The following is a 23,645-nucleotide window of genomic DNA, read 5'->3' as shown; positions in this document are numbered from 1 at the left end:
TTCACACCTGCATCTGCAATAGCTGCTCCACCCCGAGAGGACATCTCCTCAGAAGATGAAAGGGAAGGAGAGGTTCTTACTCCTCAACATCCTAGCAAGGAATGGGATTATTATTTAGCCCCCACACCATCACCGCCACCTCCTCACCCATCAGATTCTCCTTCAGTGGATATAGGAGGTTTTCATAATCTAATGGATAGAGCTGCTACACATTTCCACGTACCCACATCTGTCTTGAATTCAGAATGTTTCCTCCATGATTTTAAGGAGCAGGCAAGAAAATCGGTGAGGGAAATCCCCATCATAGATTTCATCTGGAGTGAAGGCTTAAAGATTATGAAAAATCCAGCCACAGTCCCGCCAGAGCCACCTAAACTGAACAAAAAATATAAGGCTACGGACGACTCTCCAGCCTATTTAACTCGGCACCCAAAACCAGATTCTGTCATATTTCAGAATGCCCAAAGATGTTCTAAGAACCCATCTACTCCCATTTCAGCCCCACAAGACAAGGAGGGCAGATGTTTGGATAACGTGGGCAAGAGGTTTTCATCGAGAAAGTAAGTGGCAATACATTGCCCTCATCACCATGCCACACCCTCTGCCTTCCTTCCCAGTGCCGCTAGCCTTGTCTTATCTACACTGTATAGTCTAGTGGACTAAGTTGGAGACACTCACCTTCCCATACCTTCCTTTTATCTATTCCCTCACTACACTGACACCAGCTGACTGCTGACAACATGTTGTGTTGGGCTCACACACTTACACACACACACAATCACTCTCACCCTTTCGCAAATACAAATACAAACACACACACACACACACTAAAACACATGAACAGTCCAGAATAGAGCGTCAAGGCTTCTCTGAACACTCCAGAATTGGCTAGGGGCCACACCTTTGACAAGAATGTACTACATGAGTATCTGCAACATAACACAGCATATCACATACCACAATCCGTGTCTTCTGCAGACTTAGAGACCATTGACTTTCATCCACCCAAAAGAACCCAATGACCTTCAGGGTTTGTCTGACTTGTGTGTTTATTTTTTGCCTTGTAGGAAACTGCAGCATCGTGAAGCCATCAGAGATCAGCAAGAACACAGAGAAGTTGGTCTCCGATCTGCTGCCTCGCTACCTCGACCCGGTAGGATACCTTTCCACATTCAGGGTTTGTTTTTGGGTCTATCCGTAGCAAAAAGCTTTCTTGTTATTTTTTTAATGTGGTACCATTTGCCATAAAGCTAGCCGCAGAACCTAGATAGATCCCATACACCAGATATGTCTTGCAGGGATCTGCTGCAACTCCTTGCATTCTGTAGTTTGTTTTACTAAAAATGATAACCCTGTTTTCAAACAATACCCTGTCCATTACCTGTAGGTCTGGGATGTCTGTGGAGCTGCACCACACCACAGTTGAGGGTGAGGATCATACCGTAGTGATCACCAGCATGGTCCAAGGAGAAACCATCCTGACCTTGGTGGCCCTGCTTGAGCCCGACCCTCTGGTACACTTTGTGGCTGCACCGTAGTGGCTAGGGCCTTGGGTTGATGCCATGGTCCAGAGATCTTATGGTGATAACTGCTGTATGATGCTCACCCTCAACTGTGGTAACATCTGCCAAGTACTATTAAGTCTAGCTTGGTGGAGGTTTCCATTTGGTGTACTCTGTGGTACTTGGTTGCCGATTAATTCTGGTTGCTCTCTGGTGTTTTGTAGCACTCCTTGGCAGTGTGCTCTCCTTCTCTTGATGAGACACACAAGTGAGGGAACATTGAGATGCCATACTACTGGCTGATTGTGTGCAAGATTAGTATCAAACAAAAATCGCCTCATTGCAATGGAGGGGCATCCTCTCCTCGTGCTCTCAAACCATACTGTGTTATGAGTGTCAAAACTGCACCTGAATAACTTTGTGGTTAACATGAATCTTTGTGTTGGCCACTGTGCTCAAATGGATAACGCATGTATGTGATGTATAAGGGTGCAGATTAGCTTTGGTGGGATGGCTGCTCAGGCAACACATTGGTTGGAGGGGTGCCTGTCCATGCGGTAGGCAGTGAAAGACCTTGACCTCAGAGGGCATGTATTGGTCTGCTTGTATGCTTTGGTTGCCCCTCAAATTTGATGGGCAGTAGATGGTCACAACAAAATCAGTTGCCAGAGGGAGAACAGAATGGGGCAAGGAGCAAAAGACCCAGATGTAATGGATATTGGGGCTGTTTTATGGTTCTCTAATGAGAGGGCAGTGAACTCATAAATAGAACATAATAGGTGTAAGCAGAAAGGGGAAGCCAGAGAGTACCTTGGGTCCTCTCTATTGTGTGCATAGAAGTCAGGGAGAGATTTGCTTAGGAGTTCAGAGGGTGGTTTAGCCGATGTGCCTGGCAGATGGCCATTAGACCTCTTTAAAAACCTATCTAAAAGAGTTCATAGCCAAGTAAATCCGGGTGGCTAATATGGACCTTATCTAGTTATATCTTTTTTGAATTTCTGTCTTGCTATTAACTAGAAAATAAATAAAACAATGAGTAGAATACTGTAAACCACTGCATCTCCATCTGGATGTCTCTTTGATCCTGCTTTTGGAGAAAGACTTGCTATAGGTGTCTTCATTGGAAGACCAGAATCAGTCAGATGTCATGCAGACAGATGTGAAGACCTCAGCAGTGTTTGATGTAGATATCACTAAGTCCTTTGAGCGATGTGATCCGACTGGTGCTAGTAGATGTATGGTTCTTCTGCTTTTCATGCATGAAGTATTGCGGTGGTGGCAAGATATTTGCAGACTCCAACTTCTGTTATCTGTTTCTGAAAAAGTTATTGTGGTGGCCTCTTTGCTGTCTTCCCTTGACATAGAAGTGGCATGGTCCACAATAGCCCCTTTACTTACTCAGTTTTATTGCTTCTTAGTGTCAGTCCCATTGCTCTTTGGATGTGACCCCTGTTTTCATCCTCCCCTCCTTCATAAATATTTAAACACTGAGGTGGTCATTCTGACCTCGGCGGTCTTTTCTTCAGACCGCCGAGGCCGGGGGAGACAGAATACCGCCATTGCCGGCGGTATTCATGCCTCCCTATTCCGACATTTCCGCTGGGCCAGCGGAAATGGCACATCAACATTGCCGCCGGCTCGTAATGGAGCCGGCGGCAATGTTGATGTGCAGCGGGTGCTGTAGCACCCGTCGCTCATTTCACTGCCCGAAATTCGGGCAGTGATATGCACGATGGGGCTATGCCTGGGGGCCCCTGCACTGCCCATGCCAAGTGCATGGGCAGTGCAGGGGCCCCCAGTGGCACCCCCAGTACCCTTACCGCCAGCCATTCAATGGCGCTGTTTAACACCACGGACAGGCTGGCGGTCGGGGACTCATAATCCCCAGGGCAGCGGTGCTTGCACCGCTGCCCTGGGGATTATGCCCGCCAGGCGGAAGCCTGGTGGGAAAGTGGAGGGGCCGGCGGTCTGACCGTGGCTTTTCTGCCACGGTCAGAATTGCTGGCGGAACACCGCCAGCCTGTTGGCGGTGTTACCGCCAACATACCGCCGGCCGCCAGGGTCGGAATGACCCCCTGAGTGTGAGAAACAAATGTGGATATCAAAATGGGTCATGTGTAGAAAAATCTCTGATTATCTCACTTTTGAGTAGGGGTGGCGATAGGATTCAGAGGGTAAGGGTGGCATGTCTCTCCTTGAAGGACTCTGCATATCGCATGGCAAATTTCAGGTGGGAAGTTTTCCTCGTTAATGGGTTATAGTCCGAAGTGAAACAGATTAAGAAAAGAGGAGAACATTACCTATGCTGTGGCAAAGGAGTACCTTTTCATCTAATGTGTTAAAAATGTGCTCCTGGTGGGTAGACCGTAAGAAAATATGGAGGGAAAGGCTTGAATCAGTTTGAACAGCTAGACGTTATCTCAGAGTGCTTTCCATTTGTGTATCTGGTCTCCTCTGTTATAGAAGGGGACCCACTGTATGTAAATGAGCCTTGGTTCTGTTCCAAAATTGACAATTTGGATAATACTTTTTGGCCATGGGCTCTTTGAACAGGAACACAAGAACCCCAGGTGCCCAGGTGTGTTTTCCCCCTATATGACTGCAGCAGTAAGGGAAACCCAATGGCCCAGCACCTACACCGGGTAGGTCCAGGACTTGAGATTTATGCATCTTCATGAGGTACGCTTTGAGGGATGGTGGGCTTAAGATGTGGTATGTGAGTGAAGCAGAGTGAAACCAACATTTTTGTGGAGTCCAGTGCTGAACAGTGTGTTGCATCCTCCAAGTACAAGACAAGAGGGCTTAGGTTGTTAAAAGGTTGGTTTTGCAGTGTAGGGATTTTCAAATTCTTCAGACAGGAGAGCTGGTATCATGCTGTCTTGTTTTTTTTATGTGTTCTTTGATAGAGAGGTTGATGTAAAGCTTGAAACAATCTGATTTAGCTTGGGGCGTCAGCTGGGTTTGAAATTCTCCTGTTTATTATGGAAGGCTGGCTTCAGTTTGTGTTAGTTGTTTATGTTAGCAAACAGTAGGAATTAAGTTTCATTTGGATAGAGTTTTTGGTCTGCACTGAATTAGACTGAAACAGAATTTTAGTCATTACCTCCTCGGTTATCTTCCCTGATCCAGTCCTTACCTGTGAGATCACATCTCCTCCTCACAGACATTGTTCCCTAGCCAGCTTTAAAATACTCCCCCAATATGGTTGCCATTACCTAGGTGCCACTGCAAAGGGGGAGTAGTCACTCCATAAATCCTGTCATTACCATGCATAAAGCATAAATATAAAAGCCTTATAATCAATCCCCTTAGGGTCAGGAGGTTGGGAACCCTAGTACTGTATCAGGGGAGAATTGGGCTCAGAGTAATAAAGATTACTGGTAAATAACCGGTGTATTACCTCCTCGTCCATCTTGCCTAATCCAGTCCTTACCTGTAAGAAATACCCAAGCAACACAGATTGATTATATGTGCCATTACACCACCACTACTCCATCATAACAACGCAGATAGATTTAATAAGATAGACAGTCTGATAATTTCAATAATCAATAAATAGAATCATCAAGATACTGCAGATAACACATGGTCCCCAAATGAAGTAGAAAAAGCCTCCCCTAACGGAACACGGTATTGTGAAAGAAAATTATGAAGGGAGGACCACGTGGCTGCACAGCAAATGTCTTTCAATGATGCTCCTTTAAATGATGCCCAAGAGGTCGTCATTCCCCCAGTAGACCTACCCATTACCTGGGAAGGAACAGGTCTTTTAGATAGATCATATGGCAACAAACTAGTAGTTTTGATCCTGCGGGAAGGAGTAGACGTAGAAGAACGTAACCTTCTATTTACAATCCCAAAAGTATTAACAGGGAACCTGATTTACAAAAAGATAATGTCCTCTGCAAACAGATTGACAACGCCCTGTGTACATCTAGTAAATGACCCTCCTCAACTGAGAATGGATCTAGGTAGAAAGGTGAAAGGGCAATATCTTGAGAACAGTAAAGGGATGAAGAAACCTTGGGCAAAAAAGCAGAACTTGGGGGCAACACCACTTTGTCTGGAATAAAAACGAATGAAAGGGGAGACAAATAGCAAAGCACCAACTTCACCAAGTCTCTGCCCTGAACAAATTGCCATCAAAAAGACTACCTTCTGTACCAAACACTTAAGAGGTTCAAAATGAGCCTCTGACAACAGTTGAAGGACCAATGGCAAGTCCTGAGGAGGAACCGGAGACCGGGACAATCGGTCGTTGAAGAACAAACTCCTTAACAGCCAGGAAATTAAAGGAGCTAATGCCACATCTCTTCACCCCTGAAATCCTGGATTGCCGCCCACTGAGCCTTAATGGTGGAGACTGCCAGTCCCTGTACAAATCCATCCGTTAAAAGATGCAATACCTTGATCGGGTCACAGTGCTTAGAAGACGTAACTGCTTAGAAAGGCACCACTTTTGAAAGTTCCCCTAGTGTCTATTGTATGACCTTCTAATGGAACGACAATGGGACAGGAACAACATTGGACCAATAACCTCAGTCTTTCAGCAGCCAAACCACCAGACTCAAATGACTGAGAGATTCCTGTGACAGACTCAGCTGGCTAAATGGGGATGAATTAAGGGGCAAGGTTCATGGAGGAGTGAATGCCTTTTCCTGAAAAATGGGAAACGGCCTTCTCGTGCACCATCCCTGGACTATCAGAATGACCCAGGCATGATCCTCCCAAAATTTCTGTAGTACCTGGGTATTATTGGAAAAAGTGGGAAGCAATACAGAAGGCCTCAAGGCCACCTCACTGATAAGGCATCTATTTCCCATGCTCCGTTGGTTGGAATTAGATAGCAAAATTGTGGCAGAAGCAAATTCGCCTTTAAGGGCAAAAAGATCCAACCAAGAATGGCTGAATCTCTGGTCTAATTCTTGAAAGACCAGGAGAGAAATACACAGTAAGATCTATGATAGGAAAGGCCTGCTCAACTGATCGGCAGGCTCATTCCCGGAAGATAAACTGCCTGGACAGAAAGAAGATTGAGTTCTACCCAAGAGCATATCTCCTTGGCAAGAAGATAAAGAGACAACGACCCGCCTCTTGTTGATATATGCTTTCACAATTTGATTGTCTGTCTGAACACAAACTGCCAGACCCTTTATCAAAGGAAAGAACCAGAGAAGGGCGGTTTTTACTGCAGCTAATCCCCTCCATGTGGATGAGTTCAGTGCCTCTGGCCGAGACCACTGTCCCTGAGCTTTGGCTTCTCCATAAACTGCACCATAACCCTTCTTGCTGGCATCTATTGTCACAACTAGAGTGATGGGTTGTCTCAATTGGAACCCCTTCTGTACATTCCCTGGAACCAACCACCATTGCAGCTCTTCTGTGATCTGAGTAGAGATTGGAATCAAGGTCTCGAAATCGTGAGCGAGAGGATTCCAATGGCTCAAAAGATGGTGAACTAAGGGATACAGATGTAAACGGCTCCAAGGTATGGGAGCTAGGGCTAATGCCATTTCTCCCTGCTCCATAACCACAGGTGGGCTGATGCCTGAGTCCTTTTCAGAAGATCTGAAAGATGTCACACCAGCCCGGTGGCCCTGTCTGGGGAAAGAAACACAAACCCCAATTCCATACAAAACAAAGTCTGATGAACTGAAGACTCTGTACAGGTTGAAGATTGGACTTGGTGGGATTTAACAGGAAGCCATGGATCCTCAGAACGTGACACACTTCTGTGATATTTTCTTTTGCCTAAGAAAAGAAAGAAGAACTAATTAGCCAATCACCCAGATAAGGGTACAAACAAATACCTCAAGTATGCAGAATACCCACCAAAGGAGCCAAAAGCTTTGTAAAAACTCTTGGCACCGAAGTCAACTCGAAGGGAAGGACTTGAAACTGATAATACTGGTCCCTAATTGAAAAGTGTAGAAACCTCTGGTGTTTGTAGAAGATTGGCACATGCAGGTAGACATCCATCATAACCAGAGAAGACAGAAACTCCCAGTCTCAGCAAAGAGGAACATGCTTGGTAATGTTGTCATTTTGAAGGTTTAACAAAGTCCAAAACTGGGCAAAACTCTCCTGAGGGCTTCTGTACCAGGAATAAAAATTAGAAGAACCCTGACTCTGCTCTTGTGGAGGAAGCAGGACAACTGTACTTTTGGGAACCAGATTCTAGACTCGGCTCTGTAGAGCTTGCCTCCTTAAGTGGAACCTGGGTAGCAAGGTGTTCTGCATAGCTTCAAACTAAGACAGAACGAGGTTAATGAATGCAAAGAATGCAGCACTCTTAGTCTGAGTAATACATGTATGAAGGCACTTCCGAAGTCTCAAAGCGGGGCATACAAAAATATTAATGTGAGCATTTAACTTGAATGCAGCAAAACACGTGCAAATACTAAAATAATCACAGCAGTCAAATAATAAGCAGAAAAAGAGCAATATATCAACAATGAATATGTATGTAGTGAATACATATATTTATGCATGCAAAAATCAAAGCTATATAATTAAGAATTAAAAATGCATCACCATGGGAATCGAATCCAACATCATTCTTGTCCTTGCCAACATCAAGCTGTGGAACCCTGGACAGCTGAGACAGGAGGAATATTCCCTAGTTGGATTCTGATTTTTTTAGCAGTGCATCCATCCTTAAAAGTGAGTTTATTCTACCTCAGTGCCGAGTTTCCCCACCCTATATACCTTAAACAAACCCAAGAGGAAGGTTCTGGTAATCTTCCACCTCCCTTTGAGTAAGTTGTGAAATTCAAGCGCTGGCTGTACTTGGTCTGTGTTGAAAACACAGAAAAGAATTGGCCAGATCCAAATGTGCATTTCCAAGACAGAGCTGTACCCTTCTCTGCTATAAATATTCTAATCTTGGTACACTCTTATCAATGTTGCATCCTCCATAATATGTTCTCTGCGATGTGACTGCATTTGAAGCTAAGCTAAGCACAAAATGGAGTCAGTGGTCAAGATGGAATCAGTGGTTAAATATAGATAGCATTACACAAGTTCACCTTGAAAAAATCCAAAGGAATCTCCGTGAAGTAACCTTCGTATACTATTTACAATGCCCATGCCTCTGAGATGATGGAAGCCCAAGTCAGTTTGAAGTACTTCAAACATCCCCCTACTGGAATATCTGGACCATGGTCATGCCTTTGGTGGCTTTGAACCTGAAGTACTGGGAGCTGTAACCGGGACTTGTCAGAGTTAGGGGCCCCACGGCCACGACCCCTACCACAAAAGGGCTGGGAAGTTCTCCTTGCTGAAGAGAAAGGGAATGCCCTTTTAACATCAACACCTCTACCCCAGGCAAATTTCTTAACTGGAGCAATCAACTTTGTATTTTCTGTGGTTTTTTTAACATGTCCTCCAATTGCTTCCCAAACAAGTTTCATTAACACTGCGTTTTGAGACGCATCCACCCTCCATATCCGCATCCACAGATGACAACAGACTGGGACTGCTGCTCCTGGCGACAATGCCATAGAAAAACATAAGTTGTCAATAGACACATCCGATAAGAAACAAACCTTCTGCTTCATCAAAGCCAGAAGGGCCAAGAGGCTGAACCCTCTGCCGTGTGATCTGCCAGAAACTGAAAATCCTTGAGTAATGACTGTACTGTGTGAAATTAATATGCGTTGGCCCTCACCTCAAAATTGGATGCTGCTTATGACCTTTTGATTGCCACATCCACGTTTTTATCCACTGAATCTTGTGGCGAGGCATCTTCCGAAATTACGTTACCCTGGGTAAACCTGCCATAAGGTTATCCACCGTGACAGAAGCAACAAATTCCTCTGAAAATTTCTCAGTACAATACCTTTTGGCAGGGAATCGGGGAAAACAAGACTCTCTCCGCTCATGTGTAACACTCTCTTAATTGCTGCATGTAAATGGGGTCTCTGGTTGGCAGTCAGTTTGCACTCTGTCCGAGCAGGGACCCTCACTCTAGACAGGGCAATGGAGATACACTCTTAAGATAACGCCTGCTCACCCCCTTGGTAGCTTGGCACAAACAGTCATGCTTATCTCAGACAATGTGTAAAGTATTTGTACTAACACCCACAGTAATACAGTGAAAACACTACAAAACGGACACCAGTTTAGAAAAAATAGGCAATATTTATCTAAATCAAACAAGACCAAAACAACAAAAATCCAGCATACACAAGTTAAGATATGAATTTTCAAAAGAATAAGAGTCTTACTCCATAGAAAACAATGTAAATGTTGTTGTTAGACAAAGTACCTGATTTGAGTCAAAAATAAGCTGCAGGGGCGAGCGTGCATCGAAAAAGTCAGCGATGCATTGATTCCTTACTCGCAAGTGAGGCCGTGCATTGTTTCTTCTTTGGTAGGGTAGGCGTGTTGTGTAGCCATTTTAGTAATAGCTCCATGCACGTTATTTTAGCATTCTAGGCCTGCCGCGGTGCACTTTAACCTAGATATATTTTATTCAGCTTCATTTTATTATTCTTACAATAGCCACTTTTGCGGTCTTGTTTTATTTAGCTGTTTTTGCCTAGGTCAGCACTGCGTTCTCAAACAAGACATTCTTGCTCACTCTGTGCTTCTTTCAAGCTGTAGTAAGATAGGTTGCCAATGAACGTGGTACAAGTTTTGTCTCTGACATTCGTAGAAAAACACACATCCCTACTTAGGGACATTTTCTCAGAACATCAGTTGTTTTATTATAAAAACACTTCCCTGTCCCTTACACGTTAGAGGGAGATTCCAGCCAGAAAACCACAACTGTATGCTGAATGCCAAGTGCTTTGCTACAGCTGCTTATGCAGACTTCAGGCCTTTACTCAGGTATGGGGGATGATGTCTTCCCAGAGGAACCTGAAGGGCAGAATTAGAGCTTAACACGGTGTGCTCTATTATAGCCTAGGTAGGAATTAGTCTGTTGACTCTAGTGACAATATGGTACCATTATTTCTATGCTTTACTCTCCTTGTCACAATTTTAATCCTGTCATGTCGAATCGTCCTGATTATTGCAGCACATGCTTTGCTATCTAAGATACAGACGCTTCATTAAAATCTTATTGAAACATAGACTGCCTCTGTTTGACATTGTGTATATGAGACCAATGTAATCGAGAGAAAAGGATGAGACCTGAGTGACCATGGTTTCCCTGAGAAATCAATTATGTCATGAGGCACTGCTAGTTAGCCGGAGCAAAACCCTGATTGGGGCGACAGGTATCACCTGAACTGGGTCAGACTCAGTCTCTCACACCGCAGGCAATTCTGCCGCTCAAAATCCAGTAGTCTCATTAGAATAATGAGAGACCACGCGACAGGCGATGCGTCATTTTTCTCTCTCTCAAGAGAGTGATGCGTTGATTTCCGTACTGGCACCTCGGATCCGCGCAGGCTTGACTTGATTTTTGACGCCCAGCGATGATGCATGAGAAATCCGCCAGCACAGTGTTTGAAAACCACGCTGCGTGGGGTTTGCATCGTTTTCATCAGTCGCAAGCGGGTATTGCATCGTTTCTCTAGCCACAATATGTCGATCTTCCAGCCGCGATGCACCTGAGCGGAGCGTTGGTTTTAGCCACAAAGTGGGTGGCGCACTGTTTTTCAGCCGCGCTGCAGGTGGTGCATCGAAATGTTCCCCACAAGGTGTTCTGTGCTTGAATTTAAGTCCTTATTCTGCCAACTTCACCTCTCAATGGCCCAGGGACTGGATGGAGCACCACTTGGCTGGGCAGGAGTCTCAGCAGAGAGTCCAGGTGCTGGCAGAGAAAGTCTTTGATGGCCCTGAGACTTCAAAACAGGAGGCAAGCTCAATCCAAGCCTTTGGAGATTCTTCCCAAGCAGGAGTATACCACAAAATCCAGTCTTTGTCCTCTTTCAAGCAGAAGCAGCAACTGCAGGCCAAGCCAGCAAAGCACAGTCACAGGCAAAGGGGCAGTACTCCTCCTCCAGCTCTTCAGTTTTTCTCCTTGACAGAGGTCCCTCTTGAATCCAGAAGTAATCTAAAAATCTGGGGTTTTGGGTCCACTACTTATACCCCTTTCTGCCTTTGAAGTTGGCAAACTTCAAAGGAAAGTCTCTGTTGTTCACAAGATCCTGCCTTGCCCAGGCCTGGCTCCAGACTCTGTCACTGTCTAGAGGGGATTCACAAACAGCCCAACTGTCAGTCTGACCCAGACAGGGAATAATCAAGCAGGCAAAGTTACAGAATGTTTTAAGCAAGAAAATGCCTACTTTCAAAAAGTGGCATTTTCAAACTGAGAATTTGAAAACCAACTTTACCAAAATATGTATTTTTAAATTGTGAGTTCAGAGACACCAAACTCCATATTTCCATCTGCTCCCAAACGGAATCTGCATCCCCCATGATAACCTATGGGAGAGATAGGCCTTGCAACAGTGAAAAACGAATTTGGCAGTATTTCACTGTAAGGACATGTAAAACAGATCAGTACCTGTCCCACCTTTAACATACACCTCACCCTGCCCAGGGGGCTATCTAGGGCCTACCTTAGGGGTGCCTTACATGTATAAAAAGGGAAGGTTTGGGCCTGGCAAGTGAGTGCACTTGCCAGGTCGAATTGGCAGCTTAAAACTGCAAACACAGACACTGCAGTGGCAGGTCTGAGCCATGTTTACAGGGCTACTCACATAGGTGGCTCAACCAGTGCTGCACGCCCACTAGTAGCAAAGCATGGGAAGCAAAGGCAAAAAAAGACAGGGGAGACCACGCCAAGGATGCCAGGTCTAACACTCTGGCTTTAAATATTGTGCCAAAAGGTCCGCTTTGCCACCTACAAAATCAGAAGTTCAAAATGGTGCGCAAGTGTTGTGGGACCTCAGAAAATTGAGTTCCCTGAACAAAACATCCGTTTTTGTTTGCTTTCTCCATATCCTCCACAGGACCTTCAAGCTCCTGCATCTTGGGAATTTTAGGGGCAGAAGGACCTTTTCTGGCTATAAATGCAGCTGGCCACGTCGCATGCAGGGTGACACAGAGGGGTCAGCATCCTAGTGTTGCTCCCTTGCTAGGGAAGAAGACAGCTCCTGGTAGAGGAAGACTTGTAAAGGAAGGGGACCAAGTCCAGTTCATGTTGGAGTGTCCGGTGGTGGCAGGAGCCACTACCCACCCATCAGTGGATGCAGGACCAGGTTGACTGTGAACAAAGACAGTCAGCAGTGCAGCACTGGAGCAGCTGAAGAGTTCCTGAAGTGATGCAGTCGATGTCCCCCGCAGGAACAAGGATTGCAGTTGGTCAGTTGTGTGGAAAAACCATCAACAAGCCTTGGCAAAGTAAAATGTCATGGAAGAAAAAAGGCGGAACTCCAGGGGACCAGAAAGTTCCAGGGGGACTCAACCCACAGAGCGGAGTCCTGGGGACCCTCTGCACTGAAGAGAGTCACAGGAAGAGGAGGCAGCCCCCACAGGCGACCCACAGGCAGAAAGCAAAGGAGTCGTGGTGAGGCCCACACAGCACACCTAGAAAGGAGTCCCACATCACTGGAGAAGCACACAGAGGGCTGTGCGTCACAGGGAAGAGTGCTGAGGCTGGGGCCACATGAAGCTTGAAGATTCCTTGTAGTAGATGCCAACAAGCCTTGGTAGCTGCAAGAGGCATGGTGCACATGGGTACTGTCCTATGTGGACAGGCAAGGACTTAACGTGTCCAAAGTTAGACAGCTGGCAGAGGGGACCGTGGGTACCACTTGAGACCACCACCTGTGATGCAGGATCCAAGCAGCTGTGGAGGAAAGGAGATCCATGCACCCGGTCGGCATTGCAGTTGGTGCCTGTGCATGCAAGGGAGTGACTCCTTCACTCCAAGGGAGATTCCTTCTTGCTTCTCATGCAGACTGAAGACTTGTCACCCTCAAAGGATGCACAGTCAGGGAAATGTTGCAGAAGCTGGAAGGAGCCATGGAAACAATGTTGCAAGCAGAGTTGTCATTGTGGCTGCAGATTGTCGGTTCCTGGAGGGTCCAGTTGCAGTTCCAGTGGCCAGAAGGTGAAGTAAACATTGCAAAGGAATCCTGCTGGATTCTTGCACATCAAATCTGACCCACCCAAGAGGGAGACCCTAAATAGCCCAGAAAGGGGGATTGGTCACCTAACAGGGTGACCACCTATCAGGGGGGCGCTGTGATGTCACCTGCCTTTCCTGGCCACTCAGAAGCTCCCAGAGGCCCCTGCCCACCTTAGATTCAAAATGGCAGAAACAAATGGCCACCTGGAGGATCTCTGGGCACCACCTCTGGGGTGGTAATGGACAGGGAAGTGGTTACTCCCCTTTCCATTGTCCAGTTTTGTGCCAGAGCAGGGACCGGGGGTACCTGGACTGGTGCAAACCGGTTTATGCAAGGAGGGCACCAAATGTGCCCTTCAAACCATACCAGTGGCTTGGGGAGGCTACCCCTCCCAAGCCATTTAACACCTATTTCCAAAGGGAGAGGGTGTTGCCTCCCACTCCCAAAGGAAATCCTTTGTTCTGACTTCCTGGGCTTGAGCTGGTCAAGCAGCAGCAGGAGGGCAGAAACTTGTCTGTAGGATGGCAGCAGTGCTGGCTGCCCGGGAAAACCCTGCAAACTTGTAGGAGCAAAGCTAGGGTGCCTCTAAGGAGCCCCCAGAGTGCAGGGAATCATACATCCAATACTGGCAACAGTATTGGGGAATGATTCTGACATGTTTGATACCAAACATGCTCAGGTTCGGAGTTACCTATATGTGTCCAGTACACGGGTAAAATGGCTTCCCTGCACTCACGAAGTCCAGACAAATGGAGCTGAAGTTCTTGACTCTTCTCATGCAGGGGTACCCTCACACACAGCTACTTGCACCCTTCCTCTGGGCTAGGAAGGTCTGCCATAGGGGTGACTAACAGTGACCTGTAATGAAAGGGTGCTGGCACCTTTTCACGCAGGCTGCAATGGCAGACCTGCTGACATATTTTGCATGGGCTCCCATGGGTGGCACAATACATGCTGCTGCCCATGGGGAACCTGTGGTGCCCCAATGCCCTTGGTACCTAGGTACCATATACTAGGGACTTATATGGGGGCACCAGTATGCCAATTGTGGGGTGTACTAGTCAGGAACAACCAAATTTAGGGGGAGCGAGCACAGTCACTTGGGTCCTGGTTAGCAGGATCCCAGTGAACACAGTCAAAACACACTGACAGCAGGCAAAAAGTGTGGGTAACCATGCCAAAAAGAGGGAACGTTCGTACAAGTGAATTGATGGATTTTGATGCCGCTGTCTGTGACTGGCGTGCCAACTGGTTTCAAGTAGAGAGGAAAGTATGCTCTCCTGGGGTACAGCCCCAGAAACGACTGGGATATTGAACTTGACACATGGATGAATTTGTGATGGTAGCAAATGTCAGAGGTGCACCATTACCTGACAATGTCAGAGATGCCTGTGTATGTTTGCAGCTTGTGGATTAGGGCTTTGAGGTTAAATGTATCGAAGACTGCAAAGATGTTAAGTAGGATGAAGAGGTAGGAGTCATTCTTGGTAGTGATTAGGAGGGAGTTGTTGACTACTTAAAGACAAGCAGCCTCTGTACTGCAGTGAGACATGAAGCCAAATTGCATTTATCTGGTGGGCTATAGGGTGGTAGTTGATCAGGCCTTCTAGGCACCATGTGTGCTTTTTCAGCAGGGGCGATTAAATTCTGTGACTGAGGAAGTCATTAATGATGTTGAGATGATGTGTGAGGGCATCTCGGTGGAGGATTTCATGATAGCTGAGGGTTAAATTTAGTCTTTGGAAGTGGCAATCTTGATGATGTCATGCAAGAGAAGGTTGAAGGCTGCCCACTTGCAGGTACTTTGAGGAGGGTAGGATGCAGAGTGTATATCTGAGCGCTCATGTTTATGCTAGCCCCAATTCTACCTTCTCAGTTAATAAATGGTTGATGGCATTTTGCTTGTTGACTGCATGTGGAACTGGAGGGTCTGGCAAAAAGTTGGTTGTGGGAATGCTTGTGGAACATATGACATGGTCTCTACTTTTGCTGGGTGGGTGGGTGAGAGACTGTGTAAAGATCTTTATTACAGCTTAGCTGAAGACCATCTTTCAGATAGGACCCAGGTCCTTTGACAGGTTTGATGTCAGTGCATAGAGCAGTGAGTACTCATACTACCCTCCTATGACTTCTCCATAGGAATGTTTTGCGGTGGTGTGTGGAGGTCCCCAGGAAACCACTCAGTTGTTGGAGAACAAGTTTGATTACATTTTCTTCACAGGTGAGTTCAGATCTCTTTTAGCATCACCTGCTTCCCTGGAATGTATGTTGTGTCCAGATGGTTCCTCATTATTGGCCAACGTGGTATGCTGTTACTATACAACACATTATTTATTTAATCATTGAACTTCTATCTAGAGAAGGGTATCATTGTTGTTGTTGTGTAATTTAAATCAGGAAATTATGTCAAAAACCGCATTGACAAACAACCCAAAACAATTACACAAAGCAATTACATAATTTAGCCTTGTCTGCTGAAAAGTTGAAGGTGAGTGTTTGCAACAGACATAGCTTTAGCATGATTTCACCCAGCATGGCAAGTGCTGTCAAGTCTTGCTTTGATGCTGGGTTTTGTCCCATATGTCCATCTGCATTTTGAAAATTTAAAACAAAAAGGGACTTTTGAGACACTTCCTAGTGTGGGTGTCACATGAGACAAGCACTCACACATGTTAGAGCAAACATATGGCAACAAATCCATTGCTGGGGCAATAAACAAATTAAAAATGCACACTCGTAAGGTTCTGGTGCAGGTAGAATGGGAAGGTGCAAGGGCTCAGCCACCCTTCCTCCTTTTTAAAGGAAGCACTGGCAAACCAATACATCTGGCTTACATTTTGAGGCCTGGTCATAACTGCCTCCTGCACTAACACAACAAAAAACAATTGCTTTCTGTGTACAGAGCATCACTGAGAAAAATAATTTAATGTGTGATAATTCAGTGCACCCTTGAGAAGTAAAATAGTCCCTCATGCACTGCAATGCAAGCACTCCATAGCAGGTGGATTGATACACCAAACAGCTGTGAGAAACTGGGTTGTTGGTTGACTGGGCTGTAATCCCCAGTCAAGCAACAACCACAATCCCTTACAGGGTGAAACACAAAAAGTCACTAAATTAACCTGTGCTTAGCCCTTGCTAGCTTGGCACACAAAATCACTCAGACTTAGGGGCAATGCGTAAATTATTTATGCAGCAAACAATCTGTAATAAAGTGAAAACACAGCGTAAGAAAAACCTCACACCAGTTTAGAACAATAGAGTATATTTTAATAAACTATTTGGATTTTTTTATTTTGGTGTCAATCAGTAGCACCGGAGTTATGACTTTTAAAATGTTTTTAGTTACAAACAGCGCTTCAGACAGTGGCTTTGAAGTGCATGGAATTTCCTTACTCCCATGCCATGGCTTTAAGCTGGCTGCAGTGACAATGTGGAGATGGTAGGTCCTTGTACAAAGGGAGAACACTCCCCAAGGGACTGTGTTCAGCTCCACCCCTCCCACACAGTCCTGCCAGCAGACGGTCCACCCAGGCACATCAAATCTCTCTATTGTGTGACTGTCTGGGAATTCACAACTCTGTCAATTGCACCCCGTCATGTGAACCAAGACAGGCTGCAGGCACGAAAGGGCTAAAGGCAGAAGAATGCCAACAATATAAAAGTTGCATGTTCAAAATTGTAATGAAAAAACAGGCTTTACCATTAAATAGTGTAGTGTTAATCTATGGGAGGATTAGGCCTTGCAGTAGTGAAAATGAATGTAGGAGTTTATCGCTAGCAGGACATGTAAAACTTAAAAGTACATGTCTAACCTTTTGATTACAATGCATCTTGCTGTTTGAGCTACCTAGGGCCTACCTTAGAGGTGATGTATATATGTAACAAAAGAGGAGTACAAGGCTTGGCAAGGGGGGTTTATTGCCAAGTTGACTTGGCAGTTTAAAACTTCCTTCAGGTTGCAGTGGAAGGCCTAGGACATGTTTTAAAGTGCTACTTAGGTGGGTGGCACAATGAGTGCTGTAGGTCCACCGGTAGCATTTAAGTTACAGGCTCTCTGTATATGGTATATCATTCACTCTACCATGGACATATAAGTAAAATAATTATGCAAATTGGGTATAAACCAATTCAACCATGCTTGAGGGGAGTGAGGACATCCACTTTAGCACTACTTAGCTGTGGTAAAGTGCACAGAGTCCTACCCACCTCTGCTTATGAATATCCTAAAGCATCAGTAACAGAACGTCTTACAGAGAGATGCACTGTCAAGCTAGACCTAAAATTCAAGGAAAGAAATTGACTACATGTTAAACTTACCATACAATTTTTCTGCCAGGATACATTTGTCATAAACAATTTTTTCATTACATTCTTTGTTAGGATGCATACTGTAGACCTAATAAAATTAATTTCATCAATCACAGCATCTGCAGAGTATAACCTATGTAAGATGACCTTTTACATAATAAGACATTAATTACAGGTCAATTAAATTAGCAGTGTGAACTAACATTTTATCACCCCATTACAGTATTACTGGCCTTCACATCAAGGCTCATCTCTCTTACACCAGTGCACCTTTTGTTCCGCCAGTTCCATTCTTCAGAAGACTACAACTTAAATCTCTCAGGCACCCTAAAGTTCACTAGTGTCACTGAAACACGTTCAAGTATTGCTCAGGCGTCTTGGAAGTCTTGCATTGCTCCCTCTTTCATACACAAATTCGGTAGGAATATTTCGAAAGCTAAAACTACATCAGGAGGTAGTCTACCCATTAGGACAGCACATGCCTTCCCAGTGACTGGATGCATTTTTTCAGGATAGCTCAAAAGCCTGCAATCAGTTTAAAATTTCAATTCCATCCTGGATGTCTATGGGTTACAGAGACAAGAAGATGCAGGGTATTTCAGGTCCTCCATCCAAAAACCTTTTTATGTTTTACTCACTGGTTATTTTCTTTTTGGTCACCTCCTCTCAGGGCTAGTTTATCTATTTTGTAGGCTGTTTAGTCAACCTGCCTCATTCCCACATGTGACATTTTAATCTGTTTAGGTTCTTGTTGCTTATGTGCATTTCTTTGCCCTTCCCTCCATGTGCTGTTGTGCTGCCACCATCCCTGTAGTTCCACTGCCCTTTTTTTGCTGCATCCACCCACCTTTCATCCATTCTCTGTGTGTGTGCTCTTGCCCCCACCCGCCCAGTATGTTGTACTGCATTGCCTCTGTGCTGTCACTGCCCTTTATTGAAGTCCCTGCCCCCTACCCTTGCCCCCCCTTTTCTCCCTATGCATGCCCCTGCCCCCTCCCTTCCTGGTGTGTTGTGCTGCCACTGCCCCTATGCTGTCACTGATCCTCCTGCCTGCCCTCTGTTGCCTCTTCTATGGGGCTGGATATACATATTTTTCAAATGATTTACTGTTCTGCGGTACCAGTTCTGGTACTGTGGTGTCACACACAGTTCCGCACTGGGTACTGCAATAACCACTGTCACAATTTTTTTTTCTTCTTTTTTTTAGCATATTAAGTGGTCCCCTTGTCAAAGGCTGTGCCCACACTGCCTTCTTCTAAGTGTTTTCAAAATAATAATCTGATAGAGACATCTAGTTGCAGATTCCTTACCTTAAAATTTCCCCGGGCGTCAGTCTGGATCTGGACAGTTTTCTCAAGCAATACCCCTGCATGCCGTTAGGTGGCGTTGATCATCTCTGCATCCATCGTCAGCGTTGTCCGCACTGGATATGATGTTGTGGGCCCTATATAGGCACCTCCTGTTGCGCTGACATCAGTTCTTTTCTTTCCGTGCCAGCCAGCGCTGATCCGAAGAAAAAGCTACCCCACAGTAATTTTTTGACTGGTCTTTTTCGACTTTTTTTGAGTTGTTTATCTTCTAGTGCATCCAGGATGTCTTTGAGGAAGACCAGTATCAAGCCCTGCGGTTCCTGTCATCGGGCGATGACTGTGACGGATCCACACCTCATGTGCCTTTGGTGCCTGGAACGTGACCATGACCCACAGTCGTGCTCTGAGACTCGGGCCGTGCATCCTAAGGCTTTGAAGGAGCGATCCCTGAAGCTGATGGTGACACGATGCTCGACTCCGTGCAAGTCACAGTCTCTGTCGAGAAGAAGATCTCGAATCATTCGTGGAGTACCCCCTGGTCGTTGTCCCACTCCAAGTCCTCGGGACGATCGGGTAAGTTGAGGCATAAAAAGAAGTCAAAGAAGGGGAAACATTCTATGACTTCACCTCATCCGTCAGCCGATGAGACAAGGGAGCGGGACCGTCATCTCTCTAGGCCTCCATCTGCTGAGGCTGCATCTGGACTGACTCTGCGCCTCAATGAGTTTCTGGGAGCTGGAGTGACCCCCTGCCTAACTTAGAGATCCATGAGGCCATGTGCCATATTTTGGACAAGTCTGACACCGCTGGCGCACCTTCGGGCCCTGCAGAGTTGAACGAGGCCCCTTCGGGTTCTGGGCCGGTGGCTTTAACCTCAGCTCTAAGGGGGAACCAAGGGATCCATGCTTGAATCCAGAGTGTTGTTGGTCGTATCACCTTGACCTTCAACCTCGACCAATGCTGGTTCTGACGCAAACACTCCTGGCGTCGCCCGTGCTCCCGGGCATCGTGGTCCCCATCCTCATTGCCGACACCGACATGGAGCCGGATGGGCGTTCTGCAACACCGACTCTGACAGGGGCCTTGCCCCCATGTCGAATCCTGGCCCTTATTCCTAGGGGCTAGGTTATGTCAAAGAATGGGAGGGATCACTGGACCCTTTGGAATACCAGCTCCAAGAGTCTATGGACTGGCTTATGGACTTGGGTGAAGCCAGTGGTCTGGATACCTCCCCTAATACTGGCATGCTTTCTCCCCCTACCGTGGCTACAGAGGAGGGAGCGTCATACTCTATGGTGGTGAGAAGAGTGGCCAAAGTCCTGGACTATGAGTCGTCATCAGTGGCAGTCAGGACTAACCTCCTGACCGAGGTGCTTCAACATGGAGCTTCATCCTCAAAACCCCTGCTCTCCTCCAATGAAGCCCTTACGGATGTCCTACTGGGTACCTGGTCCAAACCCAGCACAGGGGCACCTGTGAACAGGACAATTGCCCGCCCCCATTGCCCTGTTCCGGGTGACCCAAGTTTCCTTACGCAACCCCATACCCTTGAGAGTTTGGCCGTCCAAGCCTCTACCTGCTATGGTGCGTTCCCTTCTGCCCTCCCAGATACGAAATACAAGAGGCTGGACACTCTTGGGAAGATGTTTTCTTCCACTGGCCTGGCATTGCAGTCTATGAACATGGCATGCCTTTTGGGTCATTAGTCCTATAAGCTGTGGGATATGGTTGCGAAAGTGGTGCCACAGGTCCCAGAGTAGGCCTGAGCTGTACTTTCCCAAGCAGTTGCTGATGGGAGAGACGCAGCAAAGTTCAAGATCCTATGTGGACTGGACATGACCGACTGACTGGGTAGAGTGGTCGTATCAACAGTGGCCCTGAGGTGCCACGCCTGGTTGACGACATCTAGCTTCTCAGGGTATGTCCAAGCCAACCTTATTGATATGCCTTTTGAGGGCAAGTGTAGAAAAGTACCCTCTTTTTGGCATGGTTACCCCCACTTTTTGCCTGCTATCAGTATGCTTAGACTGTTTTCACTAAGATCCTGCTAACCAGGACCCCAGTAATTGTGATCTCTCCCTGTAAATTTGGTTGCCTAGGACTTTGCACACCCCACAATTGGCATACTGGTGCCCCCTTATAAGTCCCTTATATATGGTACTTCGGTACCCATGGCATTGAGGCACCAGGTGTTCCCCATGGGCTGCAGCTTCCGTTGTGCCACCAATGGGAGCCCATGCAAAATGTGTCTGCCGGCCTGCCATTGCAGCCTGTGTGAAAAGGTGCATGCACCCTTTCACCACATGTCACTGCACTGGGTCACTGCAAGTCACCCCTATGGTAGGCCGTCCTAGCCCAGACGGCGGGGTGCAGGTCCCTGTGTGTGAGGACACCCCTGCATGAGCAGAGGTGCCTCTACAAACGCCAATCCATGGACTTCACAAGTGCAGGGAAGCCATTTTACCCATGTACAGAACATAGGTCACCTGTGTCCAGCTACACAATAGTAACTCCGAACCTGGGCATGTTTGGCATCAAACATGTCAGAATCATACCCCAATACTGTTGCCAGTGTTGGTTGTATGATTCCATGCACTCTGGAAGCTCCTTAGAGGACCCCAAGTATTGCTTCTTCCAGCCTTCTGGGGTTTTCCAGGCACCCCTCATACAGGCTTCTCCCACCTGCTGCTTGACCAGCTCAGACAGGGGAAGGCAGAACAAAGGATTTTTCTGTGGGAGAGGGAGGCAACACCCTTTCCCTTGGAAATAGGTGTTACAAGGCTTGGAAAGGGTAGCCTCCCCAAGCCACCAGTTTGCTTTGAAGGGCACAATTGGTGCCCTTCTTTCATGAACCGGTTTGCACCAGTCCAGGAACCCCCCATCCCTGCTCTGGTGCAAAACTGGATAAAGGAAAGGGGAGTGACCACTCCCCTGTCCATCACCACCCCAGGATGATGCCCAGAGCTCCACCAGGTGGCCACTTGATTCTGCCATCTTGAAACCAAGATGTGCAGAGGCCCATGGGAGCATCTGAGTGGGCAGGTCAGGCAGGTGACTTCACAGACCCCTCCTGATAGGTGGTCACCTTACTAGGTGACCAAACCCCCTTTTAGGGACACCCTTGAGGGTGGGTCCCCATTTTTGATGTGCAAAAGTCCACCAGGACTCCTCTGCATCGTTTACTTCCTCTTCTGGTCACTTGAATTGCAACTGCACTCCTTGGGAATCGACAAAGCAGCAACTCCGGCAAAGACTTCGCTTTGCCACATTGTTTCTCCGGCTCCTTTCAGAAACTGCAACATTTCCCTAGCTGTGCATCCTCTGAGGTTGGTGAGACTTAATCCTGCACCAAAAAGCAAGAAGGAATCTCTCTTGGAGTGAAGAAGTCACTCCCCTGCATCTGCAGGCACCAACTACAGTGCGTTCGGCTGTGTGGATCTGCTCTGCTCTGGAACTGAGGGATCCTGCATCACAGGTGGTGATCTGGAGTGGTCCTCTTGGTCCTTTCTGCCCACTGTCCAACTGTGGAGTCGGTATGCCCTTACCTCTCCTTGCAGTAACCCTGTGCACCACGACTCCTGCAGCTACCACGGCTTGTTTGTTCCTCTCCAAGGGATCTTCAGGCTCCGAGTAGCCCTGGCGCCCAGCACTTCTTCCTGCCAAGCATAGTCTCCTCTCTGATGCTCTAGCGAGGTGGACTCCTCTTTAGATGTGCTGGCTGGGCCACTCTGCGACTTACTGTGTCTGCTGCCAGTGGGTTGCCTATGGGGGCTGTGACTGCTTCTGTTGGCTCTCCCGACTGCTGAGGGTCACTCCCCCTCAAGGGTCGAGTCCCCTGGGCATTGCTGGTCCTCTTCAGACTTTCAACTCTTCTTTTGCTTCTTCTTGCATTTGCCAAGGCTTATTGGTGGTTTTCCTGCACCACTGACCATCTGCGACCTGACAACCGACATTAAACATCATCTGCACCACTCCAAGGACTTCTCTTCAGCTCCTGCGCTGCACAGCTGGTCTTCTTCTTCCCCCCTCAACCTGGTTCTGAATCCACGGAAGGGTGGGTAGTGGCTCCTGTCACGACCGGACACTCCATCATGAACTAGACTCTGTCCCTTTACCTTGCAAGTCCTCTTCTGCCAGAATCCACTTTTGGCTTCTTCCAGTCTGGTCTGTGTCTTGCACAATTCCTTTTCTAAGTTCTCCTGTTAGTCCTTGGGGAAACCAGGTACTTTACTCCGGCTCTCCTGGTCGCTGGGGGTCACTCAGGCACTCACCTCTTGGGGCCCCTAGTTCTTCCAGCTCCCCTCTAACAACTCCACATTCTTGGTTGGGGGACTGTATTTCGCAGTCCACTTTCTTAGTATTTGGTTTGGCCCACCCCTAGGGCCCTTAATATTTTCACTGCCTATTGCCAATGCTTGTGCTTCTATGCTAATTTCTGATTGCTATTGTTTAAATAATTAGTGTGCACTTACCTCCATTTGGGGGGAACT

At 46.8% G+C, this 23,645-nt stretch overlaps 1 protein-coding gene across 1 annotated transcript in view; it reads left to right on the top strand.

Moving 5' to 3' along the window:
• The window catches only part of LOC138293661 (aldehyde dehydrogenase family 3 member B1-like), a 346,834-nt gene that overhangs the window by 202,638 nt on the left and 120,551 nt on the right, over positions 1-23,645 (top strand). The window contains exons 5-6 of the mRNA XM_069232958.1: positions 1,068-1,153; positions 15,674-15,755. Coding sequence (XP_069089059.1) covers positions 1,068-1,153; positions 15,674-15,755 — 168 coding nt within the window. The remainder of the gene's footprint in view (positions 1-1,067; positions 1,154-15,673; positions 15,756-23,645) is intronic.

This window comes from Pleurodeles waltl, chromosome 4_2, assembly GCF_031143425.1.
Source record: "Pleurodeles waltl isolate 20211129_DDA chromosome 4_2, aPleWal1.hap1.20221129, whole genome shotgun sequence".
NCBI lineage: Eukaryota > Metazoa > Chordata > Amphibia > Caudata > Salamandridae > Pleurodeles > Pleurodeles waltl.
Note: the sequence above shows the minus strand (reverse complement) of the source record. Positions and strands in the feature narration are given on the sequence as shown.